This window comes from Vanessa cardui, chromosome 17 (assembly GCF_905220365.1).
Source record: "Vanessa cardui chromosome 17, ilVanCard2.1, whole genome shotgun sequence".
Lineage (NCBI taxonomy): Eukaryota > Metazoa > Arthropoda > Insecta > Lepidoptera > Nymphalidae > Vanessa > Vanessa cardui.
In genome coordinates this window covers 13,412,201-13,423,317 of record NC_061139.1, presented here as the reverse complement: position 1 = coordinate 13,423,317, position 11,117 = coordinate 13,412,201, and the positions used below count along the sequence as shown (strand labels likewise).

The 11,117-nt window shown below is 38.7% G+C and overlaps 1 protein-coding gene across 1 annotated transcript; it reads left to right on the top strand.

Annotated features, from left to right (window-relative positions):
- Positions 1-1,443: 1,443 nt before the first annotated feature.
- LOC124537090 lies at positions 1,444-2,710 on the top strand. Its single transcript, XM_047113806.1, has 2 exons — positions 1,444-1,823; positions 1,920-2,710. The coding sequence occupies exons 1-2, from the start codon at positions 1,478-1,480 to the stop codon at positions 2,438-2,440; spliced, it is 867 nt and encodes a 288-aa protein (XP_046969762.1). The 5' UTR covers positions 1,444-1,477; the 3' UTR covers positions 2,441-2,710.
- Positions 2,711-11,117: the final 8,407 nt, after the last annotated feature.

Sequence of the window (11,117 nt, the reverse complement as noted above, 5' to 3'; positions counted from 1 at the left end):
ATAAAAGGTAAAGCCGGTGCCTACACATGTCCGCACTCGGGCCCGACATAAAGGCATTCTTTAATCAAAATGAGGAATGCTTTAGAAAAATGGGGGATTATTCAGATTATTATTCCGTTTGAGCGAATTTCTTAAACAGCTCCGGATTTCCTTAACATCACAATAGATTTATTAAAGTTACCTTTTGGTCGCAAAATATGTCGGGATTCTGCCAGTTTTTGTGTTCTGATATTTGACTATTAGAGCCGTGAGTACATCACAAGATTAAACCATATAACTGGAATAGTTTAACACAAACAATCAATCGTTACTATTATTATTATTTTAAAAATAATTCTCATTGAAAAATCAATAGGCTGTTAAAAATGTAAAGTAATTAAGAAGTTGAGTTGAGATTAAGTATCTAGAAATAAAATCGCGAGTAATATTGTGTGTGTCTCATATTGATTGGATTTAGATTTGAAGTAGTCGAAGTCTTGGGTAACAATAGCTGACAGGCACGTGGGCCGCGTCGGGGGTTTGGTCCTGATACACATCCTAAAACGATGACGACTTACATCAAGCTGAAAAGGTACAATAGAAATTGCTTAGAAATTTATAATATTTCTATTAAATACGGAAATAATAAATATAAGTATATAAATTCAGTTCGGAGTCGGGTGGCAGGACATGGCTCGTGCTCAATATAGATATATCGGATAGCAATAAGCCACGCCACCGGAAATTCATAAGTTCATTCAGTAGTCCAGGATCACCTTCACGAGCCGCAATAACTGGGGATTACACGATCGGGCCCTAATCCGGGATTACGTACAAAGGGCCGCTGTTTCCCTCAAACAACCTTTTATCTGCTTCACAAACACGGTTTTCCTTATTGACCTGTAGTTTGTTTTCTCGCGATTTCGTTACGGCTTAAGCAGGACTCGGAGATGATAAAACGCATCCCGCTTGGGTTCGAGTGTACGAGGCACCGCCGGTAGGTAGGATGAAATTGTTATCAAATGTTGTTGTCTTGTATTCGAGTTTTAGTTTATAATGTGCTAATATTTGTAATGTTTATAAATATACTTAATTTAAAAATAATATTAATTATTACTATATAAAATATTAAATTACATTTGATATATTTTAAAAAGATATGCGAGTGCATGCTTGCCTCTTTTACTATCTTATTCATCTCACAACGCCTTTTATTACTATTGAATGTAAGTAAGTACTTAATATATATCATTGTCCTAAAGGATATGAAACAAGAATCGTGACAATACTTAAATAATAATAAAGTTGAATTAAGTAATATCGATTCGCGGAACGAGGTCAACGGCCGCGACCCGTCCCCGGCGCCTGCCGGCCCCGACGGCGCGGCAGCCGACCGTGCCGCCGTCCGGCCTTCTGATCTCGTGTAGCGCCCGACCGGCACTGCTGCCGCCCCGCCGCCGTCTGCCGTGCGCCGTTAGTCCGTCGCCGAGCACGGCCGATGTCGCCCGTGCCGTATCTCCGCGCACGTCGACTTCCCGTTCTCGCGTTGTGTAACCGTCGGCGCCGCATAACAAAGGAACGACTCGCGGCCGTGAACGTTTCAAGGTTAAAGACGGTTGATACTTTACGTTTAAATACTACTGCGCACAGTGTATGCTCCGGCGACATGGACAAAATCGACCCCGAGCTACTCATCAGCCTGGTGCACAGCCGGCCGGGACTCTGGGACAAGAGCCTGGAGAGCCATAAGGACTTCGTTTTGAGATCGAACGCGTGGAAAGATATTTGTAGGATTCTGAATCCCGAGTTTAATGATATGCTTCGTAAAGAAAAAAATGTCTATGGTGAGATAACGAACGCGTACCCTGGTTTTAGATAGACAGCCAGCGTCTGGTTTGTGTGAATGTATAACGTACTAATAATATAAAATCCTTTTACAGTCAAAACGGTTATGAAGAAATGGACCAACATCCGAGACGCCTGGAAAAAGACGGTCTCTGAAGATAAACGGAAGTTCAAGCCGTACGTGTATCACGAACAGTTGAAGTTTCTTCTGAAGAACTACAACAAGGGCGACAGCACGGACGCGGAGGCGAGCAAAGATAAGATAGAGGAGTACAACAGTGACGACGCTTCCGACAGCGTCGCCAGCAGCAGCAACAGACCAGCCAAGCGGCTGAAAACACACGAGCAGGAGGAGCAAGACGCCGGCTACATCCACTACATGGACGTCAAGTCCGCCCACGTCGAGGACGCTCACATCTCGTTCTTCAAGAGCCTCCTGCCGAGCCTACACAAGCTGGACGACGACGAGACGTTGGAGTTCCAGATGGGAGTGATCAAACTGATACAGGAAATAAGGAGAAAAGCGAGGGCGCAGCCCTTCAACGAGCCCTACATGCGCTACAACATGCCCTCGTCCAGCTACGAAATGGTTGAAATTAAAAAAGATATCGACTAGCTTTAAGTGAGGTTTAATCTCTTAAGGAATTATTTTTAAGTATTTTATATTGTTAATAAACTATGAAGCGGTTACTGATATTCTTATATGTTTTGTAAAATATTAATAATTAATAATAATAATGTACGTGTGACTGGTTGGTCGCGAAATAATGTCGATATCTTGTTTGTGCAGTAACATAAAAGTTAAAAACAGCAGCACATCAAATAAATTCAATAAGAAAGTGCTGCTTATTTTTTGATAGCGCATTAAAGAAAATTATAAATGTTCTGTGAGATTTTTATTTCTATAATTTTTAAATTATTAACGAATAAAGTTTCTTTTTTACGGTTATACTTTTTTAATATAATTATTTCGTAAATTTATAGAAACTCATGTGACAGCATTGAACCTCGTTACTCAACTGCAACATAACAATGTAGATTATTTTGTTAATAACGGACTACGAGATGAAACGACTTGTAAATAAGTAATATGTATATAAAATTGACTTTCAGTGTTTGTAACATTCCGCGCGAGTGGGGTCTGACCATTTTGGATTGAATAAAAAATACGAAATTGATTTGCGTGAATATCAAAGTATTCCCGCGGGCAACCGGAATGCTTTGTAAACATGACCGCGTCGAGCCAGCATGCCATAGGCCTAATAAATTGAAACACAGATGACCCATTCTACTGTATGTCAACTTATGACATTGAGATATTTATCTATATATATAATAATGATGATAAGGACTATATATATAATAAAATCGAAGTATCTGTTTGTAACATTAAAATAACTGCTTTTTTATTTACATTTACATTGTTCCGGCTCTGGAACGGTTGGACTAATTTCGACGGGACTTCAACTGACAGATAGCTGAAGTAATAAGGAGAAACTTATGTTACTTTTATTTAACCAAAGACTTAATACCACAAAAGCCGTCTTATACAGGAGTTAACCTAAAGTCTGTGATCTCGACAATAACTTCTTCGTTTTGTTCAAACTCGCACGAAGTGGTGGGCATAGCAATTTAAATATATCTGCTTAAATATATATGTGGTCAATTAATTACCCGCGTCTTTAAGTATTACCATCAGCGAATACGGCAAAGTTTTAAGATTTAAGACACTAGAGAGTATTATTTGCTGTCCTTATTTTCTTTTAATCAAAATTTAAGTCGAGTTGCTAAAACTATATTAAAGTTTTGGCTTTAATGCATCCGGGTGACTCGTTAGGGACAAACTTCTGTAATATGCCGCGTTGGCACGGTTTCAAGTTTGATGCTACAACAGTGGCTATGCCGTGTACACTCGTGTAGGCAACGGTTAATGAAGATTAAGAGGATCATTTATATCTTGTATCCAACAATATCGTACGCTGAAGGAAAATATAATTAATACCGAAAGATTGAAAATGTATATCATTGACTATTACGGACCATAACTCTTTCTAGATAATTATAAATGTTATTTTAAGTAAATTGAGAGGTGTTGTTGTTGAGTCCGCTTAGAGAACACAACGTCGCAGTTCGTAATAACTTTCACCGTAACAAACGACTTAACGGTATTTTCCTTCGGCCGAGACCACGTGATAACCGCAAGCGGCAAACAAATACAAGATGTTCCCTGCAATCAGTTCTACGTATGTCTTTCGGGCGTAGTGATCTCAATTATAATTATTATTTATTATTACTTCTTCGCTCAGTTTATCATCTTCTATAATATAATAATTCGTGACGTGACGTTTAAGTTATCTAATAGTTTAACTTCATCATTAAGACAATTCAAATAGTCAGAACTGTTCTGATGCTTGTTGAGTAATCATTTGATAAGGACTATTCACTAGACTTTACTAAACATCCACCTAGCTGATTGTATAAGAAAAACTTAACATTGGAAATTACACTCTAAGCTAGACACTATAAGGAGCTGAATGGATTAAAGACAATTTTAAGGAATCTCTTAAATTAGATTCAAGCGATTTAAAACCTTATGATTGTGAAGATAGAATTCAAATAGTTATTTGGGACGAATACCGAAGGTTAGGAGAGGGTAAACTTGACGGCAGAGTTGTAAGTTGGGAGTTTACTCAGAGCGTTAATTTATGTTTCGAATCGGCTCGTGGAACTTGGCAATAATGTTGGATAACTATCAGTTACAATTGCCGCCTGATAGCGTTTATCCAATGAAACTTTGCAAACCCTTCAAATTGAAAGAACCTTCGCAACCCTTCCTTCTCGAGGGTCTGAATATAAAAGCCCTTTATATTTTGACTACTTACATGATCTGTATAAGAATAAGATTTTGTATGTTGACTGCTACAATTTCTCCAATAAATAATGAATATATTGACAGATACTATTTGAGTTGTTTCTTAAAGAAAATTTATTTCCAATATATTTCGTATTAGTTATTTTTAAATGCAATGCAAATGTTTGACTGATTGCTATTCCATCTGAGAGTCGAGCGTGACGCGAGCGCTGCGGCCGCGCGGCCCGAGAGGGACAATGCTTTCAGACAAATTGCCGCGAGTGCAGCGAGAATTCGAATTTTGTCACAAATATTGAATTACCCTGACATTCTCAGAGTGCTGTCCGCGCCATGCCCCGCTGTGGCCGCGACTGTAGCGTTACTGAGAAGCGAACTGCGATGCGAGGTTTTAAGGCTTATTGTTAATTGTTCCGGCAGTCGTCACGTTGCTCGTCTTGCGGCCGGTCCAAGTTTCGCCCAGCCAGACTCCCTGGCGGCTGCGGCGGTTGACGTCCGAGGCATTCCTCCAACAGCTATGTACAATTTGCTACTTTACACTGTTCACCTGGCAACAGTATTGGCTGAAGAGTCCAGAAGTCTGACGTCAATGCACACATCTTGCCAAGCTCGCACGCTTCGGTTAAAATCTGGCAAATCATTGTTTACAACAAATATTTATAAAATAACATCCAATTAAATGTACATATTTTTTTAACTATATTCAAAACCATGTGTTCTTAGCAATACTATGACATGTGTGTTAATGCATATATGTATGTAATAGCTTCAGATAAGTGTTGAGTACTTATAAAGTATTTAAATGGTAAATCATATTTACTATATTTGGATTCAGTACGAACTCTTCTCGGTTTTTTAACCAAGATTGTTTAAGTTTAGAATTAAAAAAATAAAATACAACTAACACGATATTCAGACTTCACCGCTAATAAAGTAGGTACTTGTTATTGTCAATAAACAATTTATAGATCAATCTTGAATTGTCACGGCGCTCACGATGAATTCGAATTGAAAGCATTAGCAATCAACTGCTCAAATCAATTCGAATATGAAACTTTATTAAATCGCGTTATTGTTAATTAATTTGTTTATGCCGTATTGCACAACAAAATGTTATAAAAATAATAATAAAATAAAATTAATATATATAGATCACATACATAACTTCAATAAAAATTACAATAAATTTCTCATACAAAGTAACAGTCTGTTCATGTCTATCTTTCTCAAAAATAAGATAAGATTCTGACGACCACACTCCTTCAATGCGGGTTGGATACACGTGGCAGATTTCAATCAGCACGCAGGGCTTTTCACGATTTTTCTCACCGCCGCGCCGAACACGAGATGAATGTTTGAAAGGTCAGATTCATATCAACCAACTACTTATAAAATGACACATTACTAAAACGGGGTCTAAGGTATATGAATTAGTTTTTGTAAGCATCTAACTCATTTGTATAATTACACACGTTTTATGCTGACGGTACGGCGGTCGTCGATTACATTGCAGCGATGGAATAGAAATCGTCCGATGTCGTAACAATGTTCTGTCACTTCTAAAAGGTGAAGGCAAAATTGCAGGTTGGGAATTTGCATCAAGATTAATTATAGCGAAGTATGCGAGCAACGACCCTGCGGCCCTGCCAAGATCCCGCAGCGCTCCGTGAGCACCGAAGCGGGGACGTGTCACTGCCGGGAATAGAACCGCCGAACTCCGTTGACGTCCATCGGCGGCCCTGAACTTGTCAGATGTGTTGAATATGTGTCATTGGAAATACTACACAACGTTATGAAATTCTCTACACGTGTTTTTATATAATTATGGAAGCTTTTATTTCGTAAAACGGTTAAATTCATGAAATGATTATGTATATTAAGAACGATATAATAATAAAATATCATCTTTTAGGGAACGTTAACGCTGTTACGTGTCAGGATCAGTTACTAGTCTTTATATTAATAAATTGTAAAGTGTACCTACTCACAACCTGTGGGACAAACTATTTGTCCCGACAAATAGTTTGTCCACAGGTCATATCTCCATCCCATCTCAATAATATGATTTTATTTTCCCATGTTCAGATTTTACGGTACAAATTACATAAAACTATTTAAGTTGCACTATACGACGGTTTTAACGCTAAGTAGCATTATATTTCAAAGAAATAGATTTTGAATAAAGTCAATATAAACTTAAGAATCATGCATTTTACAACAAAGACATGATGTTGTTTCTACAAATATCTTGCAGTTACGTAATATATTTAGATATTTAACAAAATATAACCAATGTAACAAACTTACGCTTGAGATGTGCTCATACCCGATCGTACAGATTCATGTTGTATGTTGTTAAGTAATCATTAAGCAAGCAATACGCTTCCATTCAATCAACTCATTCTGCGCGTTCGCCATTTTGAAAACATATGTAAATAAAATGTATTCCCAGTATATGTTTGTGTATCACAGAAAACTTACTTGCGGAGTTTCAAGATTGTTTGTCACATCGCTAAAGAGTTGTGATGCTTAATGTTTGCATAAATTATAATTAAACTCGCAGCAATATTGAATACCTAAAACTCAGTGTAATTAAATCCTCCAGCGACGCGCCGCGTGAATACATATTATTTCTAAATGTATCTCTAAACAAATTACTGTCATACTTTGAAAGATAAAAAATGGCGTCGAGTGAATGAAAAAGATTCACAATAAAACGGCGACGTTAACTGATGGTGATGCCGGGACAGGAGATGAATGGCGGTGGTTGATGAACTCCCGTCCTAAATACTGTGGCTGCTTATTTTTGTGCAACATCAAGCCGTTCGAATTTTAAATTACGACTCTTTAAATGTTTCACTCGGAGGCCCCGCTGTACCCACGTGTCAAAGGAAAGAGGCCTCTAACGTAAAGGTATCTCAATTAATGCAGGCAATGTGAATACAATTGTTATAATATGCACTCTGAGATAGCCTTTTTGTTACTTCAACTAATCAAAATTGTATTTTTTCTATATAAACGAATTACATCATTACTTACCGATTTTTTGATTGACAAAAGTCTGAAAACAAAGAAATCTTTAAAGAAGAACCTTAAAATAACAATTGAGGATTATTTTTCAACAATGTATTCATATGTAATAACTTATAAATATAATAATAACTTGGTACGATATCGTCTGTGAGTCTCTGTAACGACGTCAAAGTACAGTTCGTATATAACGCAAATGTATGTTGAAAATACGTAAGTATTAAAATTTAATCAGAGATTATTTGAACAGAATTTGTGCCAAGACTTGGAATAAATACGACGCGAGAATCTTCTAAAGCTGCTCGATGAAAACTTCATTCGGATCCGCAATCCGGCATTAGGGACTCAACTTTCTAATTATCCACAGAGTGCTCCGAAACTCTCGCAGCTATAATTTGTTTTTCAACATCTTACTCATTACGACAGCCGCGGGTCTCATTCGAACAATCCTAAATACGTGCGACGGCGTCGGGCGACACGTGGGCTTGGCAACTTCGCCAAACTAATTCAAATCATGTATCTCATACAAATATATTACTTAGATCGATGAATACTATAATAAAATACATGATCAAATACTGCAGAACTTTGCCAGGTATTGTGAAAAATACTATGACACTAAGTTAGTCGATCATAACACTGCAACGTAAAGTTACGTTCGGTCTACAGCGCGTACCTACTTACTCTTTGCGGTGAACCTAACAACAATATGGCTAACGAATTAATTTCAAATGTATAAAGATTTTATTTTATCATGCAATTATTAATGTAATATTGTTATAAACGGTTAATTATGGGCTGTTTTTAATGCGAATGCACCAGGCTCAGTGTCCGTACCAATGAACTGCTTTTGTGATTTAAATTACGGATAGAAATGAGTAACGACTGTGAAATATTATACAACTGCAAGTCTGTTACGCGAATGTAATTATACATTTGCCCAATCACAAACAGCACGGCTGATTAAATTAGCATAAAGCTACGGAGCCGCAAAATTAAATATTTTATTTAAATATTATTCGAGTCGCTCGTTTGGAACGCACATTTGCATATCGTAACAATGTTATTATCCCGCGCGTCTGTTTGCATCTGCCGCGCGGGCTGCGGCAACGGCACCGCGGCCAGTCGCAATGGACTCCAGCATCATTAAGGGCGGTGCGGGTGAATGTCGTAAGCGCTAATTATAGGTTGAACTTGTCAGCCAGGACGCGGCGACACGCGGCGTGTGGCGAGCGTCGCGTGTCAGCGGGCAGACAAGCTGGCGCTGGCACTCCGCCACCGCTGGCTCCGTGGGTTCATGGTGACGGGCACCGCGCAGCCCCGACGCTCTCGCCCTCTACGCCGCCATCTGCTCGAGAGACTATTTTCACGTAACAACGTTTAGCTGTCAAGGCGTGAACGAATTTCTCAGAAAATCTTTTGAAGTCAGAAATATTTTCGACGTCACCCGAAATAATGTGAGAGCAGTTTAAATTATCCCCGAGTCGCGTTACAAAGGGTTGCTCGACACTAATGTTCACCGCTTACTGCTCGCCGCTCCCGGTGGCTTCAGTAAATTGCGAATTAATGGCACATAATACAGCTTCTCTCCTGGATTACGTTATCTAATCTCTTTATCCTAATTTAGAGGCTCGTACGTCCTGCACCTTCAGCGCGGAGAGCGCGTGTCATTAAGGTCGCTATTCGCACCGCGGTCGGCGCCGGCCGCGGTCGCTTTCTCGTTCCGTTGCACCGTTAATTACACTTTTGATGTTACTAATATATTCTGTACCGACTTCGAGAAACATAAAATAAACACGCACCATATGACGAGCTTAAACAGAGATGAGCCATATTATATATCTAGCGCTGGATGAAACGCCGCGATCACGACCCTCCGAGATTAGGGTGCAATATTAAAAATTGCTTTTTGATATTAAAATATAAAATGTTATTATAAATCTAAATAAATAAAAGCTGTATATCAGAAAGCAACTCGGTAATTCGTTGTATTCATAGTGAAAATATTACTAATTTTAACCATGGACCAAATTGTACACGGATAGGTACGAAGTCGGCGGGCGCAGCGCCAAGCATTTATTAGCAACATTATGGCATGCGATGTCTTTGTTAGAAATGGTCTCAAACTTTCGATTACAATATTCTGAAGACTTTCAAATACTATTCAAATTATACGATCAAAAAGCAGAGTGGAGTGGTTGCAATACGCGAATCTTAACCTGTTTATTGGCAGATCACACCCGGCCACGAAACCTTAATGCTTAGGAGCTCAAATTGTGTTTATAGTTTATCTTGTTGTGCGGAAGAACTTTGCGAAAATTGTTTTCGCTACAGAAAGTAAAATATTTGACGCGATAATGATCTGGTGACATCTGAACTGCAATTGTTTTCGTACATCATCAGAAAGAGAGATGAGTTGTTCGAGTGATAGGTTCAGTTTAATGAGATTAATGGTCATCGATTACGAGGCTCGTTATGGATTGCCTTTTATAAATAAATTAATTAGTTTCGGTAACGATTATGAGCGCGTCACCGAACGGGTTGGCAACAAAATTCAAAGTAGTTCTTATTTATAATTTCCGTGTAACGGGCGTGACGGGACGAGACGGGACGTGACGGTGACAGCTGGTGACAGGTTCACGGCCGCGCGTGACCGTGTCTTAATTGGGAACAAATGCTCTCATTAAAATGTTTAATAAACAAATTTCTGTTGGTTTTAGATGGCTTGGTAGTCTCTTAAAACTAATTAAACAACGCGAATTAGTACAAGCGAATTAATATGGATTTATTTCTTGAAGTAGCTTTTTATTTAGGTAAACTTATGAGTTATCTATGACTCATATCTAGTGATCACCCATGTAATACCATTACACTGGCTCACTGACCTAATCGGTGAACCGTTACATTAAGATTTTCTTGGTGGTAGGGCTTTGTGCAAGCCCGTTTGGGTAGGTACCACCCACTCATCAGGTATTCTACCGCCAAAAAATAGTACTCAGTATTGTTTTGTTCCGGTTTGGAGGTTGAGTGAGCCAGTGTAACTACAGGCACAAGGGACATAATATCTTAGTTTCCAAGGTTAGTGGCGCATTTCTTACAGCGTCATTGTCTATGGGTGATGGTGACCACTTCTCATCAGGTGGCCCATTTGCTCGTAACGTAACCTATACCATAAAAAAAATAAGATTTATTGTTTAATTTATAACTATATTATGATTTCCAGTGAAAAGTCAACGCTACAATGTTGAACGTCTCGCGCGGAGCAGCCCGTCCTAAATATTATAATTTTATCTGCAAACCGTTGCGAATCATTAAACGGTCTCTTCGGGAAGGTTGTAACATTAATCTCGCCAAAACACGATAATCGGCGTCGTGTGCCATATTCCGAAGGCTG

Bases quoted from the DNA above. Each gene is read 5' to 3' on its own strand.
- LOC124537090 (XM_047113806.1), top strand. From the start codon at position 1,478: ATGTCGCCCGTGCCGTATCTCCGCGCACGTCGACTTCCCGTTCTCGCG. The intron at 1,824-1,919 runs GTGAGATAACGA...ATCCTTTTACAG, and splicing joins TAAAGAAAAAAATGTCTATG to TCAAAACGGTTATGAAGAAA.